This window comes from Trichechus manatus, unplaced genomic scaffold, assembly GCF_000243295.1.
Source record: "Trichechus manatus latirostris isolate Lorelei unplaced genomic scaffold, TriManLat1.0 scaffold00208, whole genome shotgun sequence".
NCBI classification, from domain to species: domain Eukaryota; kingdom Metazoa; phylum Chordata; class Mammalia; order Sirenia; family Trichechidae; genus Trichechus; species Trichechus manatus.
Genome location: NW_004444144.1, coordinates 1647785 through 1661368, shown reverse-complemented (window position 1 = coordinate 1661368; position 13584 = coordinate 1647785). Strand labels below are relative to the sequence as shown.

Genomic DNA, 13584 nt, shown 5'->3' with positions numbered 1-13584 from the left:
AAGGTTAACACATAAAGCAACCAGTCAGCTCTGTAAGCCCATAAAGCTCACTGCTAGACTGTGTGGCATTGAGTGCAAGTGAAGGCAGTGAGAGTTGGAAAGAAGGAAAGATCACTCACTGTAATGTTAGCTGGAGTATTTGTGGGAAGTTCATGGAGGAGGTGGTGGTGGGACTTGAACTGGCAGGACATAGAGGGTTTGAATGGGCAAAGGGGGAGGTATTCTAGAAGGGAATGACATTGTAAACAAAGGTACCTAGGTGCAGGATTATACCCTATGTGGGCAGTTGGAAATTCAGGACTGAGTGATGACGGATTGTCACAGGATATATATGTGTGTGTATGTGTGCATATGTGCTTATCTATGTATGTATGTGCATATATTACATGTAGTGTGTGCACAAATCTAATTTTTAATATATATGAAACTAATTCATATGTATTATATTTCACATTCGTTTATATGAAATTAGTTTCCCCAACCAATGGCTTATGCCTTCTAGGGAACAAAGTACCTGGTAAGCTATTATTTCTTGCTAAATTTTGTGATGAGAGAAGCTCATGTGGGAACTTCGTTTCATGGATGGCATAGTTCTTTGTTTTTGCTGATATTAACATGTTCCAGTACAAAAGAATGAAAGGAAAATCAAGCCTGATCTCTGCCTTTCTGGAATCTGCCCTTCTCTTACAGCCTTTCATCCTTCTTTGCAGGCCGGGGTTTGAAGTCTCACGCCTACATCCACAGTGTCCAGTTCAGCCACCATGTCTTCCTCAACCTCCACACCCTCAAGTTTTACTGCCTCCCAGACAACTATGAGATCATCGATTCCTCACTGGAGGATATCACGGTCTGTGTCCAGGAGAGCTGGTTTGGGGCCAGTTCTTTTGGGAGCCTTCCCCCAGGGCTCTCTGGGAACTACTTTCCTACCCCGAGACCGGGGAAGACACTCAGTCCCCTTTTGTGTGGGTGGAACCAGGGAAGCCGAGTAAGGAGGTCAGAGTTCATAATTGCAGCCTGTGGTCTGCAGCCTTGTCATTTGTGCTTTTCAATAATCTAGGGTTGGGACTGAAGAAATATGGCTGCTTTCTTAACCAAAAAACCAAACCCACTGCCACCCAGTAGATTGCGACTCATAGCGACCCCATAGGGTTTCCAAGGCTGTAAATCTCTATGGAAGCAGACTGCCACATCTTTCTCCCATGGAGCGGCTGCTGGTTTTGAACTGCCAACCTTTCACTTAGCAGTTGATCTACTTGGGGTTAAAGATTTTTTTTTTCCTTAAGCCAAAATGTCAATTTATTATTTTAAATTTGGAACATTTCTTTCCAGTAGTAAAGTATCTGTGTCCATTAGTAGGAAACCTTAGCATCAGAGCATCTGGTAGATGGGGTTAAAGCATTTTTGTGAAATTAGTTTTCCTTCCACGTTTTGGGATAGGGCTGTGAATCGGGCACAGTGTAGGGCTGTGATTTGGCCCTGGTGTAGGGCTGTGAATCGAGCCTGGTGCAGGACAGTGGGTATCAAACTTACCAGCTCCTGACTTTTTTTTTTTTTAATTGTATTTTAGATGACGGTTTACAGAACAAACCAGCTTCTTATTAAACAGTTAGGACACACATTGTTTTATGACATTGGTTAACAACCCCACAGCATGTCAGCACTCTCCCTTCTCGACCTTGGGTTCCCTATTACCAGCTTACCTGTCCCCTCCTGTCTTCTAGTCGTTGCCCCTGGGCTGCTGTGCCCCTTTAGTCTCATTTTGTTTTATGGGCCTGTCTAATCTTTGGTTGAAGGGTGAACCTCGGGAGTGACTTCAGTACTGAGCTAAAAGGGTGTCTGGGGGCCGTACTGTCAGTGTTTCTCCAGTCTCTGTCAGGCCAGCAAGTCCAGTCTTTTCTTGTGAGTTAGAATTTTGTTCTACATTTTTCTCCAGCTCTGTCCAGGGCCCTCTGTTGTGATCCCTGTCTCCTGACTACTTTTGACATGATGTGGCCAGAATGGCCAGCATGCCCCATTTGTGGCTCTGGTCTGTGACCTGTCCCAAGAGTCACTTGCTGTACTAAGTGGAGAGCATGTAGAGGCCTCTTGGCATTTTGATTACTGTTGAAACTGTTGGTTATTATTTTCCTTTTTTAGCAAGTAGCTACGTACTCAGTGTTAAATATTTTGTTTCTTTTTAAGAAAAGCTAGGTGTTCAGAGTTTTTAAAATACTACTTATGCTACTTTAAAAGTTTAATAAGTCTATTAATGATTGAAGGGAAGGACAGCACACACTACAGGGAAAGTCAGCACAACTGGACTAAACCAAATCTAAGAAGTTTCCAGAATACAATCAAACACTTCGAGGGACAGAGTAGCAGGGGTAGGGATCTGGGGACCATGCTTTCAGGGGACATCTCGATCAATTGGCATAACAAAGCTTATTAAGAAAATGTTCTGCATCCTACTTTGGTGAGTGGCGTCTGGGGTCTAAAAAGCTTGCAGGCGGCCATCTAAGATGCATCGATTGGTCCCAACCACCTGGAGTAAAGGAGAATGAAGAACACCAAAGACACAAGGAAAGTAGTAGCCCAGGAGACAGAAAGGGCCACATAAACGAGAGGCGTCATCAGCCTGAGACCAGAAGAACTAGATGGTGCCCGGCCACCACCAATGACTGCCCTGACAAGGAACACAACAGAGAGTTCCTGGTGGAGCAGGAGAAAGGTGGGGTGCAGAACTCAAATTCTAGTAAGAAGACTAGACTTAATGGTCTGACTGAGACTGGAAAAACCCCGGAAAGCTGGCCCCTGGATTCTCTATCAGCCCAGAAGTAAAACAATATCCAAGGCCAACTCTTCAGACAGGGATTGGACTGGACTATGGGACATAAAGTGATATTCATGAGGAGTGTGCCTCTTAGCTCAAGTAGATTCAAGAGACTAAATGGGCAGCTTCTGTCCAGAGGTGAGATGAGAAGGCAGAGTGGGTTAGGAGCTGGTTGAATGGACATGGGGAGTCAGGGGTGGAAAGGAGGAGTGTGCTGTCACAATAAGGGGAGAGCAATTAGGGTCACATAACAATGGATGTATAAATTTTTGTATGGGAGACTAACTTGAAATGTAAACTTTGTTTAAACTACAACAGTTAAAAGAAAATTGAGTGAAACTAGTTATGGACAGTATTTACAAGGGAGGAATTGAAATCAAGATTTTAAAGTGTGTTAGTGACAAGCACTCTCATAGCACGTGTGGATGACCCGCATGGCTCTTTATCTAGAGGGGTTCTGATCCCACCCTCCAGTCCCAGGGAGTCGCAAGATCCTCAGTCCTGCCAGAGGTGAGGAGATGCTCTGGCTCCTGAGCTGGGGAGATGTGCTGGCTCTGTTTGAGGTCACCCCAGGACTCAGCCTCCTCCTGCCTTCAGAGATTGGAGTGGTCCTGTAGATTCTGGCTGTCACTTACCTGGGAGCTGGCCAGGTAGCTGAGGTCTGAGCAGAGACTTGGGGTTCAGTGTTTTGGGGCTAAACGCAGAGATCCGCTTCTAGATTAGCAATGGGATGAGGAGCTACCTTGGTCTTTATACTTACTGTTGGGGGCTTTTTGGGTGTGTGGTCAGAAGTTCATGATCCATTTGTTTTTTGTTTTTAGCAGAAGTTGCTGTTCCAAACATAATCGTCTCTGTTTTGTGAGTCTGTTTGTAGACCTCAAACAACTTAGAATTTTCTTGTGCTTGCAGTATGTGTTGAAGCCTACTTTCACGAAGCAGCAAATCGCAAACTTGGACAAGCAAGCCAAATTGTCTCGGGCGTATGATGGCACCACTTACCTACCAGGCATTGTGGGACTGAATAACATAAAGGCCAACGACTATGCCAACGCTGTCCTTCAGGTAGGATCAAGATGAGAACGCTGAAGAAGAGAGGGTAACCCAGGAACAGTGTGAGGGTCAGCCAAGAAATCCCTGCTGCCTTGTTGAGCACAGCCGAGTGGTCCCCAGGCATTCAGTCCTGCTGAGGACTGTACGGAGCGTTTGTTTTGCAGCAGCAGTACACTCCTGTGTCTGCTCCTGGGACTGCTGCCACATGGTGCGGCCTTCCCAGCCCCGGGGCTCGTGGCCTTGGAGCTTCTTAGAGAGCGAGGGATACAATCTGGGTGTTGCCTGGTGATACCAAATAAGAAACAGATACGCTTGATAATGCATATTTGCAACAGTGCAGATGTTCGTTGTCTTGGCTGTGAGATGTCTCATCCCTTCCCCCGTGCTTCTGCCCCAAAATGGAAAGGCAGAAAGCCAAAGGTGTCCTTTTTTTTTTTTTATTGTTGTAGTTTAAGTTAAAGTTTACAGTTCAAGTTAGTTTCTCGTACAAAAAGTTATACACACATTGCTATGTGACCCTAGCTGCTCTCCCTATAATGTGCCAGCACACACTCCTCCTTTTCACACTGGATTTCCCATGTCCACTCAACCAACTCCTGTCCCTTCTTGCCCTCTCATCTCACCTCCGGACGGGAGCTGCCCATTTATCTCATGTATCTACTTGAGCTAAGAAGCACTCTTCACGGGTATCATTTTATGTCTCATAGTCTAGTCTAATCTCTGTCTGAAGAGTTGGCTTTAGGAATGGTTTCATTTCTGGGCTAATGGAGAGTCCAGGGGCCATGTCTTCCGAGGTCCCTCCAGTCTCAGTCAGACCATTAAGTCTGGTCTTCTTACTAGAATTTGAATTCTGTACCCCCACCTTTTTCCTGCTCCATCAGGGCTCTCTGTTGTGTTCCCTGTCCGGGCAGTCGGTGGTGGTAGCCGGGCACCATCTAGTTCTTCTGGTCTCAGGCTGATGGAATCTCGGGTTTGTGTGGCCCTCTCTGTCTCTTGAGCTAATATTTTCCTTGTGTCTTTGATATTCTTCATTCTCCTTTGCGCCAGGTGGGTTGGGACCAGTTGATGCCTCTTAGATGGCCGCTTGCTAGCTTTTAAGACCCCAGATGCCACTCGCCAAAGTGGGATGCAGAACGTTTTCTTAATAAACTTTGTTGTGCCAATTGACCTAGATGTCCCCTGAAATCATGGTCCCCAGACCCCTGCCCCTGCTACTCTGTCCCTTGAAGTGTTTGGTTGTATTCAGGAAACTTCTTAGCTTTTGGGTTAGTCCAGTTGTGCTGACTTGCCCTGTATTGTGTATTGTCCTTCCCTTCACCTAAGATAATTCTTTTTTTTTTTCACCTAAGATAATTCTTATCTGCTATCTAGTTAGTGAATACCCCCTCCCTCCGTCCCCACCCTCATAAACCTCAAAAAGGTTCTCTTCTGTGTTTAAAAAAATTATACCGTTTCTTGAGTTCTTACAATAGTGGTCTCATACAATATTTGTCCTTTTGGTATTGACTGATTTCACTCAGCATAATGCCTTCCAGATTCATCCATGTTATGAGATGATTTGCAGATTCATTGTTGTTCTTTATCGTTGGGTAGTATTCTATTGTGTGAGTGTACCATAATTTGTTTATCCATTTGTCCGTTGATGGGCACCTAGGTTGTTTCCATCTTTTTGCTATTATGAAGAGCGCTGCAGTGAACATGGGTGTGCATATGTTATATTTGTGTGACGGCTCTTATTTATCCAGGATATGTTCCAGGGAGCGGGATAGCTGGATCATATGGTTCTTCTATTTCTAGCTTTTTAAGGAAGCTCCCAATCAATTTCCAAAGTGGATGTACCATTTTACATCCCTACCAACAGTGCATAAGTGTTCCAGTCTCTCCACAACCTCTCCAACATTTATTATTTTGTGTTTTTTGGATTAATGCTAGCCTTGTTGGGGTGAGATGGTATCTCACTGTAGTTTTGATTTACATTTCTCCAATGGCTAATGATCGTGTGCATTTCCTCATATGTCTGTTAGCCACCTGAACGTCTTCTTTGGTGAAGTGCCTGTTCATATCCTTTGCCCATTTTTAAATTGGGTTATTTGTCTTTTCTTTGTTGAGGTTTTGCAGTATCTTGTAGATTTTAGAGATTAGATGCCGATCGGAAAGTTGTCCTATTTTCAGTGAAAAGTTGTTTTTAATTATATAAGTAATATGTGCACATTGTACAAAAATTAGAAAATGTTGGTAAGCATAAGGCATAAATAAGAAAATTGACAACAATCCCACTTCATCCAACAAAAAAATTGATTAAGAAAACCTGTATACGTAAACATAGGCTCATTGGGGGAAAATGTATAAAGTAAAAAGTGAAAGCCTCGTTCCTTTCCTTCCCCAGTGCTCTGTCCTAGGGTAGTTAACGACGTGTAGACTTCCAGAACTTTTTTCTGAACATAGTCACACATTCAGGGTATTCCATCATGTGGCAATATCATGACTTATTTTGCCATTCCCCAAATGACAGATAAAATTTCACTTGTCTTCCCTTTATTTCCCATTACCAGAGCTGTATTGAATATCATTCTGTAGACAGTCTTGCAGTTTTTGTGACACTGTTACATTTTGTTATATTTCTTTTCTGGACTTTCAAAATGCATACAACTACATGTTTTTAATTTTAAAGTGATATAGTATGTATATACATCTGAATATATATTTAATTTACAAGTATATTGTGAAATCAGTAAATAACTCTTTTTTTAAAATTTGCATTAATGTTTTACTGGAAAAAGCCAGTGAACAATATACATTCACATCTTTGAGTCTACCAGAATTATATCCCTGCTTTCACCTATTTTTTTTTTTTTTTGTTTATTTTTGGTGAAAATATACACAACAAAGCATACACCCCTTTCAACAGTTTTTCTGTGTACAGTTCATTGGCAGTGGTGACATGTTCACGTTGTGTCACCGTTCTCCCTGTCTCTGCCCACATTGTTTCACCACTGTTAACTTAGACTGTCTGCCCCTTCAGGGTCTCATCTGTGCTTTAGTGTTTCTGTTGTCATTTTGATCTCCTATGGGTAATTCTTTAAAAGAGCGCAATACTCAAGGCAAACATTCTTTATTATTGTTTAGTTGAAAGATGATTTCATGGGATAGTTTTGGTTCAAGATGTAAAAGTTGTTTCCAGGCAATAGATTTGGTATCTCCAGTCTCATTGTATCCAGTAAGTCTGGTTTTCATAAGAATTTAAAGTTCTGTTCCACATTTTTCCTCCTTTTGATCAAGATCTATCTATTTGTTCCTTGATGAAAATGCTCAGTAGTGGTAGCCATGCACCATCCATTTCTTCTGGTCTCATGACAAAGGAGTGTAACATTCCTAATGATTTCATGTTATTTCATTTTGTTGATGAATTACAACTTATTTAATCTGTGTCCTATTCTTGTATTAATGCATTTAGGGCCTAGATCTGTGCCCTGGGGGGTTTGTAGCAATTTATAAATCCACCAGCAACACAAGAGTGTTCTTTTACCTTACATTGTCACTGTTGTTATTATTTAAAAAAGAAAGTATGTACGTAGTGTATATATACGTATGTATCGTACATATAAAACCAAAAAAAAACCAAACCCGTTGCCGTTGAGTTGATTCTGACTCATAGCGACCCTGTAAGACAGAGTACAACTGCCCTGTAGGGTTTCCAAGGAGTGGCTGGTGGGTTCGAACTGCCAACCTTTTGGTTAGCAGCCAAACGCTTAAACCACTGTGCCACCAGAGCTCCAATATGTATGTATATATGTACACGTGTATGTGTGTGCATATGTATATATATATATATATATATATATATAGCCATTTTGATAAGTGTCTGCATTTTAACTTACATTTTTTGGATCACTTCTAAAGTTGATTTCATTTTTCAACGTATTGACTGTTTTTTCCTTAAAAATAAGCCTTATGTGCTTATTTTTCTAAGTGGCTCATTTTAACTGAGTTTTAAGAAATATATAATAAAGATAGTAACCTTTTTCTGGTATAAGTTGCAAAGAATTTTCATTTAATTCTTATTTTGCCTTTAAACTTTGTTTAAATTTCTGCCATAAAGAATTGGGGAAACAATTGTACAGGCTTATCTGCTAGTTTTGGTGTCTGCCTTCGGTGACATGCTTAGTGCCCAGAAAGGTCAAATCTTAGGTGGAGAGAGACTTTTCAGACTGTTCCTCTTGCAGCCTTCTACAGCTCTGTGAAAACTATTACAGGTAGACAGACTGGGTTTGAACACAGTCAGGGCACTTGGTCTTGACTGATGAATTTTAGTTCCCATAGGAAATTCTTTTTACTTAAAAAACAAAGAGATGAGTAAACCCTCTGTGATGATGTTTCCACTGAAATAGGGTTGTGTGGATCAGGTATTCCCGTGGCTGGATCATTTCTCTGAGGTCACTACTGTTAGTTGTATTACTGCTGTTTGTGGGGTGGGCCTTGTTTTAGGGCATGGAAGCCAGAGAGCAAATGCTACACAGTGTGGATAACTGAGGATTAGTAAAAACTTATATCCATACTCTTCTTTGGAGAGTAACTTTTTTGAAAGCAATTACTATCTAAGAAGGAAGTCCTTGTGTCTGTAGCTGAGTGAGGCTTGTAGAGGCTTTCCTGTTCAACTCCATGTCCTATGTTGTCTTCTCTAGGACACCTGGACTTAATGTATTTGGTAGACACTCTTGTCTTTTTCAAATGGGTTACCTCACCAAAGAAACGTGGGCTCATAGTAAGCACAGTGCTGGTGAGGACTCGTGAGCCCATGAGGAAGGGACTCCTGGGGATACCGTGTTTTTATTGAGGAACTGTTCCATGTTCAGTTTTGTATCTCAGGCTAATAGCATGTATTCCTTCCTCAACTAACATGGCTGTTCTTTGTCTTTTTTGCTTAATTTTGTTCTCCTAAACCTTTTGACCGCTTTCCATTGAGTACATGCGTTTTTATATACAATTGTGTCATTTAATTATCACTCTATTCCTACATTTTAGGAAAACGTTAACTTTTACTGAGATGATTGGAGTTGAGAGATAGGAAAACTGTGTTCCTCTGCTACAGCTAAAATGGGTGATGAAGGAAGAGTATTTAGGTGTCTAGTCTTTAATTCCTTATGGATTCAAGTATAGTCACAGACATAGTTAGAGTAAGAAAGGAAATTATTAAATTATTAAATAAGTTGGTCAGTGGGTAGGGATTTGAATGCCTTTTTTTTTTTAAACTCCTTTGTCATATCCACGTCAACCAAGTGTCTGCAGAACTGGACTTCATGTGAAACTCAGTGTGAAGGATATTCCTGTAGTATTAACTGTGGGTAGAATTCTTCTGAAGTCCCCTTACTTCTGACTCTTTAAGGCCATCGCAGGCACATCACAGGTTCTAGTAGAACAGCTTTGGTGGGAGGAGCCTTGGCTCCAAAGGGTCCTGAAAAAGGGAATTTGGGCTAACCGTGAGTGTTTGACTTACAGGCTCTGTCTAACGTTCCTCCTCTCCGGAACTACTTCCTGGAAGAAGACAATTATAAGAACATCAAGCGTCCTCCGGGGGATATCATGTTCTTGTTGGTACAGCGTTTTGGAGAGCTGATGAGAAAGCTCTGGAACCCTCGAAATTTCAAGGCGCATGTCTCTCCCCACGAAATGCTTCAGGCTGTTGTCCTTTGCAGCAAGAAGACTTTTCAGATCACCAAGCAAGGTGAGGAGCAAGTCATTTATGTTTATCTGACTTCGGTGCAATAAAACTAGTTTGATGAACATACTTTTTTTTCCCTTTTAGGAGCTCCCTGTCTAGTGGGGAAGACAATTATGTAGAAAGGTGGCTACAGAGTGTTCAGTGCTGTGATAGAGGAAGCAGAATGTGCTGTGGGAGCATGGGGCAAGGACCTCCAATCCTCCAATCCAACATATAAGAGATAGTTGGGGGTTAGAGTCTGGAGAAAGAGACCCCTAAGTTTTCGATAGAGGCGGAAGCAGGTTGTGGGGGAGAGGGGCCATTCCAGGTAGGGAGGACCCCAGGGACAGAAAACACTGTAAGTGGTGGGACCCCTGGATTCCTGGGGACAGTGGAGAGCCTTGAGGGGGAGGTGTGGGGAGGGGCCAGGTTGTATCAGGTTTCTTTGCCACTGTAAGGAATTTGGTTTATATCCTGACAACAGGAGGGAGTCGGTGTGACATCAGATTCACGTTTTAAAAGCATTTCTCTGGCTGAGGGGTGAATTAGAGGAGAAGTTCAGTCATAGCCCCACAGCCTTGAAGGTTCTTAGGTCCCTAAGGAAAGGAGAAACAGAGAGGACTCTAAGTAGGTAAGGAGCCACCATGGGGCCTTGCGGGCTTAGAGTAGTAGATAATAGGAGACACTTCGGGATGGATAAGATACATTGATCAAGACTGTATATTCTAGATCAGTGGATTCTTTTCAGAAAACCCATTATTTATTCCCAAATGAGCAGAGGTAATTAATCTATTTGAACGCGGCTTCTGATGGTGCTTTGTAGTTCATAACATGGCCAATAAAATCTTAGTCTGAGGACCTCACCCTTGTGTACACTGTGTAGGGTCATCTAATTCCCATCATTTAGGATGGTTAGGGTATCTTCTGTTTTTAGGGATATTTGTTTCTACACAACCTCTGTCTGGTCAGAGGTTTTTATACTAAGGCTGCATCAGGTATGAAGTTTTTGTTGGAGAATGAGTGTATTTTCAGCCGTGGGTGGATCAGTGTGGACATTCACAGTGCTCCACAGACAGCTTCTGGCCTGCAGGTGAACATTGGTCTCAGAAAGTGCGATTGGTTGTAGAGTTGCAGAAAAATCAGAGCACCCTAGAAATAAACTTACCTAGTTTCTGCTGTCATAGCCACGTACCCAACAGTTACATTGTCACATAAACATGGTTCCCTGTATCTCAGACACCTGGCAGGGCATTCGTTGACTAGTGTTTAGATACCTGAAGAAGCTCTTGCTGTGATAGAACAAAGTCATGTTATGTACATGTTAATGTTATTTAAGGGGAATGAGAAGAAAGTCATTATGGAGCTATTAGAGGCCTTTGAGATTAGGGAAATGAAATTAAGGAAGGTGTATTACAGTCTATGAGATTTTAGTTGAGTGAGTGAAACCAAAAAGCAAACCCGCTGCCGTTGAGTCAATTCCGACTCATAGCGGCCCTATCGGACAGAGTAGAACTCTCTCATAGGGTTTCCAGGGAGTACCTGGTGGATTCGAAATGCAGACCTTTTGGCTGGCAGCCGTAGCTCACTGTAGCTCTTAACCACTTTGCCACCAGGGCTCTTGGGTGAGCAAAGAGGAAGTGAAATGGAGGCAAATTTTAGTTGGTGAGGAAGTAGCCGTTATCCCAAGGTATCTGGGTGGCGGGCTCCTTAGACACTGTGCCCATGGATCAGGAGTGTCACCCACGTACTGGTTCCACTCTAGATGCCTTTTCAGTCCTGGTGCTAGGAAAAGGCTTCTTCCTGCCTTCTGTCATGCAGGGATCCTTGTAAGCTGAAGAAGGGAAGGAGGAAGTCTGAGTTTACTCAGGGAAGCGGCCATTAGTCATTCGTGGAGTTAGTCATCACTAGGTTAGAGATACAGGTTGGGGTAGAGATGATTATTTCAGGTCCTGGTATGGATCAGAGAGCCTAGGGAGAGAGGAAGGAGTGGAAGGCCAAGAGCTTGACCTTGAGAAGTGCCAGCATTTAGTGGCCAGTTAGAGGTGAATGCACAGGGACAGAGTGGCGTGGCCAGAGAGGAAGGAGGAAGACCCAGAAGGTGGAGTCACAACAACCAGGGTGTGGCTTGGGTATGTAATGACTCCCAGCTTTGACATGTCCCACCTTCCTTTTTTTCCCAGGGGATGGAGTCGACTTTCTGTCCTGGTTTCTGAATGCCCTACACTCAGCTCTGGGGGGCACAAAGAAGAAAAAGAAGAGTAAGTTCTATCACTTGTGAAAAGGAGCTGTTTATTGTTTGCTCCCTTTTAAAAATATTGTGACTTCCCATCCCTTTGTTCTCAACTGTTTATCTTTTTGTGATTGGGGGGATAGTACCTATTGTACACACAAGGGAGGAGACAGACACAAAATTGTGAATTATACAGATAATTATAAAGATCCTATGGTGGTATACGTGTTACAAAGGGAAATTTTGGTGTTTAGTGAGCCCTGGTTCTTATGCTGGAAGATTATGGCTTCTTTCAGAAATTGAGAAGTTGGAGATATAGTTTAGGAAAGCTTTTCAACCTCACTGAACTTGATTTCTGTTTGTACAGCGATTGTGACTGATGTTTTCCAGGGGTCCATGAGAATCTTCACTAAAAAGCTTCCCCATCCTGATCTGGTGAGTGGGTTGAACCCGGGTCTTAGACTAATTTATATTGACTGAGGGATTTAGGGGAGACAGCGAGATGCTTAGAGAGCTGACAAGGTCCCCTGCCCTGTGAAGATGTTCTACAAGACTCCTGCCAAGTGGCAGTTCCCTCAGGTTCCTATTGTGCCAGCATTCTCGAAGTTGGGGAGCTTGGGGGCTGGCTGAAGTCTGCTGGTTTAAGCTTCTGGCCACTGGGTGGTGCTGGTGTGTGTTTCAGAGGCTCAGGGAAGGCTTTCTGGATAGTGTGGTATATAAGCAAAATCTCCGAGGATGGAAGACCAGCTGTTCCCTGTGTTAATCTAACCGGCTGGTGCTGCTACCCCTGAAGCTGCCTGGTCCCAGGGGCTCTGGGGGCAGCTCTCTTCAGTCCTTCAGTGTGAAACACAGGAAATGGGAGTGCTGCAAAATCATTGTTTCTTTCCACCTGTGCTGGCCTCCAGGCTGCCCACACTCCGTCCCCCTTTGTCTTCTTACTGTTTTCTAGCCGGCGGAAGAAAAAGAGCAACTACTCCATAATGCTGAGTACCAGGAGACAATGGTGGAGTCCACCTTTATGTACCTGACCCTGGACCTTCCCACCGCCCCCCTCTACAAGGATGAGAAGGAGCAGCTCATCATCCCCCAGGTGCCACTCTTCAACATCCTGGCCAAGTTCAATGGCATCACTGAGAAGGTAGCCCATCTGCCCACCTGCCCTCCGGTGCCCCTTTGTTGGTTTCTTGATTTTCTTTTTATGCTTGAGAAACAGCACATGTATGCAGCGCATTAATTATCAAGTGTATTGTCTTTACTGAGTCTCCTAGACTCCTTGGTATTTCTAGCTGGTCGCTGCCTCTTGTAATTCTCATATGTCCCTTTTAAGCTTTCTGCCTCTGGGTGGTATAGAGAAAGGGAGAGGATATTTAGGACGTAGAAACTCAAAAATATAGGAAAAATTTCATCTTAAAAAAATAATTGGTGTACTGTAACTCGAATAACTTAATATGCTCCGTATTAGGTGAGAAAGATAAGAACAAGAATGTAAATAAATAAAATGAGATCATTATTCTTAGTATAATATTAACCCATTGCCATTGAGTTGATTCCAACTCATAGTAACCCCACAGGGCAGGGTAGAACTGCTCCATAGGGTTTCCAAGGAATGGCTGGTGGATTTGACGTTTTGGTTAGCAGCCATAGCTCATAATCACTGCACCACCAGGGCTCCTACTGTAATATTACCCTTTATCAGGTTAAAGCAGCTTTTTTTTTTTTGTGCTTTAGGTGAAAGTTTACAGCTGAAGTTAATTTTTCATTCAAAAATTTATACACATACTGTTTTGCGACATGGGT

The 13584-nt window shown here is 43.0% G+C and overlaps 1 protein-coding gene across 1 annotated transcript in view; it reads left to right on the top strand.

The window, feature by feature from the left end:
* USP39 (ubiquitin specific peptidase 39) overlaps positions 1-13584 on the top strand; it is a 37246-nt gene that overhangs the window by 7790 nt on the left and 15872 nt on the right. The window contains exons 4-9 of the mRNA XM_004388237.2: positions 711-847; positions 3719-3871; positions 9356-9581; positions 11738-11815; positions 12155-12222; positions 12737-12925. Of these exons, the coding sequence (XP_004388294.1) occupies positions 711-847; positions 3719-3871; positions 9356-9581; positions 11738-11815; positions 12155-12222; positions 12737-12925 (851 nt within the window). The remainder of the gene's footprint in view (positions 1-710; positions 848-3718; positions 3872-9355; positions 9582-11737; positions 11816-12154; positions 12223-12736; positions 12926-13584) is intronic.